Here is a 13,359-nt window from a genome sequence, read left to right as displayed (position 1 = left end):
GAATGACTGAAAAGCAGTGATAATATGAAGGTCCACCGCGGCTTTCACTCCCACATTCAATTTAATTCCTCAGAGAGTTGCCATGGATCCTAATCCTCTCTCTCTCTCTCTCTCTCTCTCTCTCTCTCTCTCTCTCTCTCTCTCTCTCTCTCTCTCTCTCTCTCTCTCTCTCTCTCTCTCTCTCTCTCTCTCTGGTTCGCGCGCTACCCCGGTGTCGATCCACCGGCTCTCTCTCCCATGACCCTTTGCTCTCTTCCTCTCCAGGAGGGGTGGCAGGTAGCTGGGTAGCACAGCATGTCTCTAATTTAATGAGGGAGGTGTGTGCGTGTGCGTGTGCGTGTGCGTGTGCGTGTGCGTGTGTGTGTGTGTGTGTGTGTGTGTGTGTGTGTGTGTGTGTGTGTGTGAACCTGCAAAGGGTTTTCTTACTCTAAACGTGCCCAAGGTGTCTAATTGGTTCTTGACACGATTCACTCTCTCTCTCTCTCTCTCTCTCTCTCTCTCTCTCTCTCTCTCTCTCTCTCTCTCTCTCTCTCTCTCTCTCTCTCTCTCTCTCTCTCTCTCTCTTTGTCTCTCTCTCTCTCTCTCTCTCTCTCTCTCTCTCTCTCTCTCTCTCTCTCTCTCTCCTCTATCTCTCTCTCTCTCTCTCTCTCTGTCTCTATCTCTCTCTCTATCTCTCTCTCTCTCTCTCTTTCTCTCTCTCTCTCTCTCTTCTCTCTCTCTCTCTCTCTCTCTCTCTCTCCCTCATCATTCTCTATCATTCATAACAAATAATGTGTTCCTCTATAATAAGAGACATTAGTATGCAGCATTCCTTGTTGGATTCCAGCTCGCGTTGCTGTAGTGCTATCAGACAGACAGACAGACAGACAGACAGACAGACAGACAGACAGACAGACAGACAGACAGACAGACAGACAGACAGACAGACAGACAGCTCACGTTGTAGTGCTATCAGACAGACAGACAGACAGACAGACAGACAGCTCACGTTGTAGTGCTATCAGACAGACAGACAGACAGACAGACAGCTCACGTTGTAGTGCTATCAGACAGACAGCTCACGTTGTAGTGCTATCAGACAGACAGACATTTCACGTTGTAGTGCTATCAGACAGACAGCTCACGTTGTAGTGCTCTCAGACAGACAGCTCACGTTGTAGTGCTATCAGACAGACAGACAGACAGACAGACAGACAGCTCACGTTGTAGTGCTATCAGACAGACAGACAGACGGCTCACGTTGTAGTGCTCTCAGACAGACAGACAGGCAGCTCACGTTGTAGTGCTATCAGACAGACAGACAGACAGACAGACAGCTCACGTTGTAGTGCTATCAGACAGACAGACAGACGGCTCACGTTGTAGTGCTATCAGACAGACAGACAGACAGCTCACGTTGTAGTGCTATCAGACAGACAGGCAGACAGCTCACGTTGTAGTGCTATCAGACAGACAGACAGCTCACGTTGTAGTGCTATCAGACAGACAGACAGCTCACGTTGTAGTGCTATCAGACAGACAGACAGACAGACAGCTCACATTGTTGTAGTGCTATCAGACAGACAGACAGACAGCTCACGTTGTTGTGCTATCAGACAGACAACTCACGTTGTAGTGCTATCAGACAGACAGGCAGACAGACAGCTCACGTCGTAGTGCTATCAGACAGACAGGCAGACAGCTCACGTTGTAGTGCTATCAGACAGACAGACAGACAGACAGACAGACAGACAGACAGACAGACAGACAGACAGACAGCGGTGTGTCTGGTCCTCCCACATGGGTGACAGTGAAACATGCTGAGCTAGAGGTAGCTGCTAGCTATAGCATGACATAATATCACGTAATGCCTCCATCATTAGCCTGAAGGCTCTAAACATCTGACGTTGAAGTGACTGTCCTTGAAGGCTTTGAGTCTCAATTCAGTTCAGTTCATTTCAATTCCCTTTAATCACTTAACCCATTGAGACCTGAAGCCGATTCTACATGTCTCCTAAATCTCTACAGTTTTCTGAAAAACGTATGTTTCTATATCAGTGGTGCTCAATCTTTTTCATGTCAAGGACCCCCAAAATTATATATATTTGGCCGCAGACCCACATCAAAATATTTAGTTCCAGGGACCCCCAGAAACAAAGATTTGAGTTAAAAATGTTCACTTTTTAAAAATATATATATTCAAAGATTTGCACACATTTTCACGAATTTTCAAAAATAGCAGATATACAAGCTCATAGCGCGGCACTCGGTGCCGCGCTACGAGCTTGTAGATCTGCTATTTTTGAATAGCCCAAAGTGTAAAATAATGCTTTTTTAGCTCAAATCTAAAAATGACACAGTTCCAGGTCTTAATGGGTTAATCACTTAAAGGACGTCTTCGCCCATTTTCAACATATCTTCATATAATTGCCGCTCACTAATGCTCAATATAATATGGTAAAGAATGATCTACTTGGTGTGTGTGTGTGGTGGAGGGCTGTGGGCAGTTCAGAAACTCGCCTACCAGTGACATCATTGATGGGTCTTATCTGTTCCTGCTACTTTTGCTATGTTTTAATTTGAATCCTGAAAAGCACATTTTATTTTGTCTCCCTGCTCCTCCATTGAGACATTTGGACAGTGGTGGGAAAAGTACTCACATGTTTTACTTAAGTAGAAGTATCGATACTGCAATGTAGAAGTACTCTGTTACAAGTAAAAGTCTGGAATTCAAAATTTACTTGAGTAAAATTACAAAAGTATTGGTATCAAAATGTACCAAAAGTAAAAGAAAATATTCTACAGGTAGGTATAAAATAGGGCTAAAGTGGTTAATGTATGTTTTATAATGTAATACTTTATATATGCAAAGTAACAAGTTACTAAAGTTTTCAAATAATTGTAGTGGAGTAAAAGTACAAAATTTGCCTCTGAGATGTAGTGGAGTAGAAGTAAAAGTATAGACAATTGGAAATACTCCAGTAAAGCAAAAGTACCTCAAAATTGTACTTAAGTACAGTACTTAACACATTGGCTGCCAGAATTATTTATTTATTTTCTACAGTAGACTGACAGACTTTTTCAATGAAAAAATAAAAGTACTCAGGAGCCGAGATACAGAATTTTTAAGTTTTAGGTTAACAAGGAAGTGGATGGGAGTCTAAATCTTCGAAAAATCATATCTCCTTGGTCTTTGGGTCAAATCTAAAAAAAAATATATATATATATATATTTTTTTTAAATAACGCAGATCTGCGTTCTTGGCAGCCTGCGTTGTAAGGACTCAAAAGCCAATGTGTTAAATAAATGTACTTAGTTACTTTCCACCAGTGCATTTAGATCATGTCAAAGAATCGAAGCAAGCAGCCAGACTGTATTAGCTCAATGGTACCAAAAAAAATGTGCACTTACGCAAGAAAGCGGGTTCAAATCCGGGGTAGAACTGTTGAACCGATAACACATTGAGAACAAGCAGGGAGACAGCTCCGTGGATGAAAGCACATCAGGATTTTGTGCAACATGTTTTAAAGATAAAACATTCTGGACTGCTTCCAAACAGACAATTAGGCCTCAACGCCTTTTCTACACTCAGATAGTAGTCCATGGGCCCAGGTCAGAATTTTCACTAATCAGGGACACTCAAGGTGGCAAATTCTAGTTTGGTATTTTGAAAAGGTCTATATCCCTAGATAATATTTCAACATGATAACCCTTCCCAAGTAGTAGCTTAGTCCTAGTTATCAGCCTTCAATGACACCAACCATAGATCCAAAGAATGAAAAAATCGCCTAACCTTTTTTGAATAGAACATGTCATACAGAGGGAAAAAAACATTATTCAATCTCTTACATTCACTTATTTAACCACATGAACCCTAGCATGCCTATTCTGGGGCAAACATTCAGCAAATGGCATGTCTACAAGCTCACAACACTTCACGTTGTGATACGATGTGAACAGCATTTTCACTAATCGGGGTCACTCAAGTGCAACATTTGCAAAATCTAGTTTTGTATTTTTAATAGGTCTATATCCCTAGATGATATTTGATCATGATAGCCTTTCCCAAGTGGTGAATTAGTCACAGTTATCAGTCTTCAAAGACACCAACCATATATTCAAATAATGAAGAAAGCGTGCCACTTTTTTGAACAGAACATGTGATACAGAGGGGGGGGGGAATAATTTTCTCTCTTTCATTCACTTTAATATTAATAAAATAATAATAATAATAATAGTAGCTTGAATGTATATGGCGCCTTTCAAAAACAATGAACAACCAACAGCCAAACTAACAAAACAACAAACAACTATATGCCATAAGCCTGAGAGAATAGGTGTCTTTTCAAGACACACAGCCTTAAGAGTCCAGTGTTGCATGAGCATGGAGCAGGAGCATGACCAATCCCTATTGGGAGAGAGTTCCACAGGGTGGGGGCTGCCACACCGACAGAGCCTTCAGAACAAGGTTCAGAACATGGTTCACTTGTTTGCCTTAGGGACAGAGAGGAGGTCCAAGTCTGTGGACCACAGGGTCTGTGACAGAGTCGGTTTATGGAGTAGGCTTGAGAGGTACTTTAATCAATGATCATCATCATCATCATCATAACTGTCATACCAATATCAATTCTTCAGTATTCGTCATCGTCATCATTATCATCATCATCATAATCAATCAGTTCCACTTCATCTTCCTCCTCTTCCTTCTGATTGCTGCAGGTTTGTAGCTTGCACATTTCTGTGCACTTTAATTTGTTGGCAAGGCAGGAACAGTCTGGAAACTTGCAGGTCCGTACACACTTGCAGGCCATAAGTTCCAGGACAGCCATTGGTGCTGAGGCTGACAGGCTGGTGGTAAATGCTAAATGGTGCATTTATATAGCGTTTTTATCCAAAGCGCTTTACATAGATTGTACGTTACATTCACCCACCGATGGCGGAGGAAACCATGCAAGGCACCAAACTGCTCAGAGAAATTAGGGGTTCAATGTCTTGCTCAAGGACACTTCGACACTAACTCTGGGGGAGCCCGGGAACGAACTAGGAACCTTGCGGTTTCCAGTTCACTCTACCCGGCCACTCTACCCCTGAGCCACTGCCGCCCCATGGTGGTGCATGTGGAGTGGGCTGTTCATGTGAAACAGTGCAAGAGAGTTGTCATAGTCTCCAATGACACACACACCTTCACATTACGGCTACTACACCCCATATACTTACTTCCAAGCACTGAGGATGAAGGAGATCTGGCAGCAGTATGGCACTGGTGAGAAGCGGCGCATTCTCCCACTGCATCAAGCAGTCTCTCATCTTGGAGCACCACTAGCCAAGACAGTGATCAAGGCACACATCCTGACTGGAGATGACTGCATGAGTAAGGTGGGGACCAAACATGCAGCTATGGCTTTTGACCCAGTGCAATATCTGACAATCTTTGGAGAGGCAGACACCTTGACCGAAGAAGACACAGCGTTGACAGAGAAGTACTTGGTGCGTGTCTGGGCAGGGTCCAGTTCAAGTACAACAGCAAGACATTTGATGACCTCAGGGTAGAAAACTATACATGTGCCAGTGCTGGAATGGATGCTCTCCCTCCCACAAGTAGTGTGATCAGAGGCCACATCCAAGGTGTCTTTCTGGTGCATAGGGCTTGCGACCTGTTGCGACAGCCAAGGAACCTCAGGCAAGACTAGCACCAATGGAACATGGATGGGAGGAGCACTTTGGTACACTCCTGCCATCTAAGTGTCTGAAGGCCTTGCCACCAAGTCTGCTCACAGCATGCAAGTATTCAGGCAAGTGTGACACTTGCCGATGTGGGTGCCGTGCTGCTGGAGTTCCATGCATCATATTCTGCCATGGAAACATTTAAAATCCATCCTGTAAAAGTCCATCACACTAACCAGCATGCACACAAATGGTGCACTTTGAGAGGAATTGTTATTTGATTTTGAGTTACGATTTTATTTGTATGTCTTTGTATGTCTTTTGTTAGAAATAATACAAATCATTATTGAAAAAAAAAATACAATGAAAGTTATTGAGTAATTGAGTTGCATTGACTTACATATTTCAATGACAAGATGCTCCTTAATGGTCAAAACAATATCAGAAAGGAATTCGAGGTCTTCGAATTCGAGGTCTTCGAAATAGCAAGATGACCTTGACCATGACCTTTCAAGGTCAACATCACCCAAAGTGGTCATAACAGAAATGAATTCCCCACCCCACAATTAGTCAACATGGAGGTATTGCATGTGTATATACACTCAGAAACAAAAAAAGTTGGATTTTCATCATAGGCGATGGCGGCCATTTTTGATTTGGCCATTGCGCCATTCGTGGCACTATGGCGGATGAGAACCTCTGTGATTTTTCATGTCTAGGTACCCATTGACTCAGTTCAAGTGAGAAATTCTCCTAACACCAAATTGCGAACGGTTCTATTGGCCAGGTACAGAACTACTGGGCAGATAATGTGGGGAGATAATGGCAAAAACATGAATGTCCTAAAAAAGTATTAAAGCTACTCATTTGAAAATGGACCCTACAAACAAAATGGTGCCAAAGAGATTTTGCCACCTTACGTGTCCCTGACTTCTCGTCTGGCCCATGGACTATAGGTGTCTGTTTACACACACACTGAAGCTCCCTTCAGAGATATTCAGTCTCACAATTTAAGGCGCATTGAATCATCATTGAGGGGGGAGTTACCATCCCATCACATACACACACGCAAATACGCACGCGCACACACACACACACACACACACACACACACACACACACACACACACACACACACACACACACACACACACACACACACACACACACACACAGAGCTTTAGGAGAGGTGACTGTTGTGTGGTTTTATGTCAGATAAACAGCTCGCTTTGATTTTAACATCCACTCTCCCTCTCCCAAGATACTGCTCTGTTCTACTGTGTGTGTGTGTGTGTGTGTGTGTGTGTGTGTGTGTGTGTGTGTGTGTGTGTGTGTGTGTGTGTGTGTGTGTGTGTGTGTGTGTGTGTGTGTGTAAGTCTAGCTTTTGAGTATCTTTTTTAATGTATTAATGTTTTCAATAACACCAGTTTGTGCTACTGCCCTCAATGTACTAAGTCTAGAACTCTCTCACACACACACACACACAAACACACACACACACACACACACACACACACACACACACACACACACACACACACACACACACACACACACACACACACACACAGGGCCTTGGGGGTGTTTGGAGAGCTTGTTAAAATGTGATGCTTCAATATGCATTGATCAGCAAGATAAACTAAGTTCTGCTTTGACCTGTCCATGGCCCTTTAAACACACACACACACACACACACACACACACACACACACACACACACACACACACACACACACACACACACACACACACACACACACGCATTTGTAAACACAGTTTATCCTGTAGCGTGTGTGTCTGTTTTCTTAGGCCCACAGGGAGTAATAACGTTTTCTCTCTCTCTCTCTCTCTCTCTCTCTCTCTCTCCCTCTCCCTCTCCCTCTCCCTCTCTCTCTCTCTCTCTCTCTCTCTCTCTCTCTCTCTCTCTCTCTCTCTCTCTCTCTCTCTCTCTCTCTCTATGTCTCTCGCCCCATGCACAGCCATGCATCTGTTCGGTCTGAACTGGCAGCTGCAGGAGAGCGAGGGGTACGGGGCGTTCGAGAACGGAGGAGGAGTCGGAGGCGGAGCCAGAGACACCACCCCTAACACCATCCTGGTGTCCACAGACAACGGTGAGACCCCCCCCCCCCACCAACACCCCCAACTTTAACTACTTCAAGCATTGGTTCTCAAAGTGGACCCCACGTCCTTGGGGGGGATTAGTGAGCGGCAATTATATGAAGATAGGGGGTCCTTCTTGGGGGGTACCAGGGGGTCCCAGCTAAATTAGTTATATGTTATACTTTGGCTATTCAAAAATAGCAGATATACATTGTAGATCTGCTATTTTTTGAAATTATGTTTGAGATGGGGGTCCGCAGCCAAATACAGTTGGTTTCGTCACCAGAGGTACAGCTGGCAGAGGTACCCGTCTGGTACCCATCAAAGCCACACCCGTCTTGGGGTGTGGTTTGCTCGGAGGGCGTTTTTTTTTCCCCCCCACTGTGTAATACAGTAGGTGGACAGTAGGTGGCAGGGCCGAGCAACTATTGACTGGCTGGCTATAGCTATATCATTTTTGGGGTCCTTGACAGCAGTGTTGTTTTCGTCGACTAAAACTTTGACGAAAAATGTTCGTCGACTGCCTTTTTTCACTGACGAAAACGAAATAAAAACGAAATAAAAACTAAGCTATGATGACTAAGACTATGACTAAATCTATTGACAATGGCGTCAACAAATAAAAATAATAGACTAAAATGTTAGTGAGGGATCTAGTGGAGAAGAGATCCAGTAGAACTAAAGACAAGTCATTTATGTTTGGTTGCGCTCGGGTGTAGCGCGACGCGTTGTGAGCTTGTAGATCTGCTATTTTCAGCATGCCACCAAGTGTAAAATCAGCCGTTACGACGCCATCAAGGCACCGCCACAATACATTTTAATCGACTAAATCAACTGTAGATTTAGTCGACTATAATCTTATGATATTTAGTCGACTAAACTAGACAAAAAAACAAAAACAAATCAGATGACTAAAATATGACTAAAACTAAATGAAATGTTATTCAAAAGACTATGACTACAACTAAATCAAAATTTGCTGTCAAAATCAACCCTGATTGAAATGAAAAGGATGTGAATCACTGGTTTCTTTCTAAATTGGCCTGAAAGAACGTCTATCAGGAGACCACAAGCTATGCTATGCTATTTTCCTGTGAAAGCTTTCCCCCCGCGATACGCACGCTGGGGTTTTAAGTGGTTAATAATAGCTAATAATCGTTGTCCTGTGTCCAGCTTCAGTGCAATGTCTGCCTCATGTCCAAACAGACTGACAGCCGCACGCACGAACATGCTCTCTTCACTGGAGAGGATGATGGCAAAGAGCCATACAGTTCTCTGTCTCTCTCTGTCTCTCTCTCTCTCTCTCTCTCTCTCTCTCTCTCTCTCTCTCTCTCTCTCTCTCTCTCTCTATCTGTGTCTCTCTCTCTCTCTCTCTATCTGTGTCTCTCTCTCTCTCTCTCTCTCTCTCTCTCTCTCTCTCTCTCTCTCTCTCTCTCTCTCTCTCTCTCTCTCTCTCTCTCTCTCTCTCTCTCTCTCCCCATCTATCTCTCTCTCTCGCCCCCTATACCTCTCTGTCTCTGCCAGAGAAATAGACCCACTTCAGGTAGAACTGATATAGAACAGAGAGAGAGAGAGAGAGAGAGAGAGAGAGAGAGAGAGAGAGAGAGAGAGAGAGAGGGGAGAGTCTGAGGTAGAGAAGTGAAAGAGTTTCTGTCTCCTCAAACAAGCAATTTTTTGGTCAAAATTGCTTCATCAGACGCTGCACATTGTGTGTGTGTGTGTGTGTGTGTGTGTGTGTGTGTGTGTGTGTGTGTGTGTGTGTGTGAGACATGGGGGAGAGAGAGAGAGCTCTTGATTGCTGCCTCTCTCTCGTTGTGCTTTATTATAAAGAGTTTTGAATTGAGCATACTGCAGTCTGGGTCACACACACACGGCAGCACGCACGCACGCACGCACGCACGCACGCACGCACGCACGCACGCACGCACACGCACACGCACACGCACACGCACACGCACACACAGAGAGAGAGAAAGAGCGAGGTCGAACGTATATAGGGAAGTTCTCCGGTTTCGTCTAATGATTCCCAGCTGTTATTACCAGCTCCATTAATTAGCTTGGAACAGCTTTTTTTGGGAAGTCCAGCACTCTCCTGGAGAGAGAGAGAGAGAGAGAGAGAGAGAGAGAGAGAGAGAGAGAGAGAGAGAGAGAGAGAGAGAGAGAGAGAGAGAGAGAGAGAGAGAGAGAGAGAGAGAGAGAGAGAGAGAGAGAGAGAGAGAGAGAGAGAGAGAGAGAGAGAGAACGCTGTGTGTGTGTGTGCGCGCACATGCATACGTGCAGTCACACGCGTGTGTGCGTCCCACAACTTTGTGGATTTGTGTCCTTGCATTCCATTCTTTAATATTATAGAACATAGCATCGGGGTGTGTGTGTGTGTGTGTGTGTGTGTGTGTGTGTGTGTGTGTGTGTGTGTGTGTGTGTGTGTGTGTGTGTGTGTGTGTGTGTGTGTGTGTGTGTGTGTGTGTGTGTGTGTGTGTGTGTGTGTGTGTGTGTGTGTGTGTGTGCGTGCGTGCGTGCGTGCGTGCGTGCACTGTACGTAATGTCTAGACCTCAACGTGAGTACAACACACACACACACACACACACACACACACACCACACACACACACACACACACACACACACACACACACACACACACACACACACTCACACACCGGTGTTGCTGGCAGTATAAAGTGCTGGTTTAAGCCCGGCTGCCTGGGCTGCAGGCTTTAAGTCTTAAGTAGTCTAAAGTGAAGTGCTGTGTCGTACGGGAGTGTTTCTACAGAGGAGCGTACATATCACATCTCCATGCAGTGCACACCCAGGAAATCCTCAGGGCTAACTTAACTCTGAGAGTATACAAACGGAACCAAATGGACCATTCTGTTCCGTTTGTATACTCTCTGAGTTGACTAAAATGATGATGAAAAATGTGTGTCGACTACCCTTTTTTCTCTGACGAAAACTAAATAAAAACATAATAAAAACTAAGCTATGATGACTAGAACTATGACTAAATCTATATATATACAATTTGAATCCTGCGCCATGTCGGTTGTCCGTATGCGACGCCAGTGTGACGGTGTGACGTAATCTGACATCACGATGACAACGCCAGTGTGACGTAATCTCACGACAGCATGACATCACATGACATCACATCCTACCTATAAATTCCAGTTCCAGTTCGACGGCTTCCATAGTGATAAATAGTAATAATCTATACAAGGAACTCTCTCCACCACAAGAACTCTCTCCACCACAATGACGACAACTTCACCAAAGCCACAACGGCTGGAGATACAACGCCAGACATGGCGCACTGCAAAGTGAACGACGCGTCACGCTAGAAGTTCGGGCCGCGTAGCGGCCCGAACTTCTAGTATACTGACAATTTCGTAAACAAATAAAAACTAGACTAAAATGTTAGTGAGGGATCTAGTGGAGAAGAGATCCAGTAGAACTAAAAGACGAGTCATTTCATGTTTGGTTGCGCTCGGCTGTTGCGCTCTGAAAATAGCAGATCTACAAGCTCACAACGCGTCGCGCTGCGACGCGTTGTGAGCCTGTAGATCGGCTATTTTCAGCACGCAACCTGGAAAGTGTAAAATCAGCCATTACGACGCCATCAAGGCACCGCCAAAATACATTTAAGTCGACTAAATCAACTGTAGATTTAGACTATAATCTTATGATATTTATTCTATTAAAACTACACTAACAGTAAAATATTTCAGATGACTAAAATATGACAAAAACTAAATGGACTGTTATTCAAAAGACTATGACTACAACTTAATCAAAATTTACTGTCAAAATCAACACTGGTTGAAGGTGCTGTAAATGAAAGTTTTTTTTGTTTATTTTTATTTTTTTTGTTAAAAAGTTAACTTGTTTCGGGGGAGACACACTCAGTGGTGGAAAGTAACTAAGTACATTTACTTAAGTACTGTACTTAAGTACAATTTTTAGGTATTTGTACTTTACTTGAGTATTTCCAATTTCCAATACTTTTACTTCTACTCCACTACATCTCAGAGGCAAATATTGTACTTTTACTCCACTACAATTATTTGAAAACTTTAGTTACTAGTTACTTCTCAGATATAAACTATGATATAATGAAACATACATTAACCACTTCAGCCCTATTTGATACTTAGGCTATTTGAAAATAGCAGATCTACAAGCTCACAACGCGTCGCATCGCGACGCGTTGTGAGCTTGTAGATCGGCTATTTTCAAATATTTAGTACTTTTACTTTTGGTACTTTAACTACATTTTGATGCCAATACTTTTGTACTTTTACTCAAGTAAATTTTGAATTCTGGACTTTTACTTGTAACGGAGTACTTTTATATTGCAGTATTGGTACTTTTACTTAAGTAAATAATTTGAGTACTTTTTCCACCACTGGACACAATGTTGATCTAGTGCCAACTGTAGGAGTTACGGCCAAATTGTATTGCCGTGTCGGACAGAAACCTCTTATCTATTTTTGTGTTTTTTTTTCGTAAATTCACGCAAAAGAAAAAAAAAAGTATTAAAAGTAGCAGATCTACAAACTCGAAACTCGGCGCGAAGCGACGCGTTTTGAGTTTGTAGATCTGCTAATTTAGCTGTTTTTGAATTTCAATCCTGAAAAGTACAAGGTTTCCACCCCTGACCTAGACTACAGTATATTTCCTGTATCTGCATATAGCAGTGGATACAGCAAAGTCTGCGGATCGCGTGAGGTAAATTCCGTCACCATCTCAGGTCTGCAGGGACGTCTGCACGTTTTTTTGGACCGAGAACCTAGTCTGAACTGAAAACATGGACTCCGCCAGGTTTTCGGGACTTTTTTTTGCGTACACGCCAGTACTTTACGTGTACTTTGAAGTAACACTAATGCACTATAAAAGTCAAATAGGAGCTCTGTTTGAGGAGACAAAGACAACGAGATGAGATCCGTCACCGTGTTTATAATTTAGCGTTTATGTTATCTGACAATAAAGGACCGATGGGGGAATTGAGACGATATTCATTGGCAGGTTCTGTTCTGTACTGGAATACAAACACAGCAGAATATAAAAAACCTTGAACAAGAAAGGCATTTATTAGCATCTGAGCTCTTCAGAGAATTACAGCGATGCACAGAAATAATTGATGAAGATAGAGTTATAGGGGTCCGTTGTGTCCACTGGGCTTGTTTCCTTGGCTGAAAACGTCAAAGCGTTCGCTTAGCCCATTGAGGCCTGAGAGTTCCCATTCTGCAAAATGTCTTCTAAATCCGGTTTTCTGAAAAAACGTATGTTTCTATATCAGTGGTTTTCAAACTTCTTCATGTCAAGGACCCCCAAAATGATATGTATTTGGCCACGGACCTTCATCTGAAAATATTTTGTTCCAGGGACCCCCAGAAGCAAAGAATAGAGTTAAAAATGTTCGCTTTAAACAATATATATATTCAAAGATTTGCACACATCATCACTGTTTTTCAAAAATAGCAGATCTACTAGCTCGTAGCGCGGCACCCGGTGCCGCACTATGAGCTTGTAGATCTGCTATTTTTGAATAGCCAAAGTGTAAAATAATCTTTTTAGCTTAAATGATAAAGTGACACAGATGCGTTCCAGGTCTTAATGGGT

At 43.2% G+C, this 13,359-nt stretch overlaps 1 protein-coding gene across 6 annotated transcripts in view; it reads left to right on the top strand.

Moving 5' to 3' along the window:
* The window catches only part of tenm3 (teneurin transmembrane protein 3), a 663,973-nt gene that overhangs the window by 441,836 nt on the left and 208,778 nt on the right, over positions 1-13,359 (top strand). For all 6 annotated transcript variants that reach the window (XM_084080238.1, XM_084080236.1, XM_084080237.1 and 3 more), the window contains one exon: positions 7,623-7,754. In XM_084080238.1, the coding sequence (XP_083936364.1) occupies positions 7,623-7,754 (132 nt within the window). The remainder of the gene's footprint in view (positions 1-7,622; positions 7,755-13,359) is intronic.

This window comes from Gymnoscopelus microlampas, assembly GCF_963454915.1.
Source record: "Gymnoscopelus microlampas genome assembly, chromosome: 2".
Lineage (NCBI taxonomy): Eukaryota > Metazoa > Chordata > Actinopteri > Myctophiformes > Myctophidae > Gymnoscopelus > Gymnoscopelus microlampas.
This window is presented reverse-complemented; position numbering and strand designations above follow the sequence as displayed.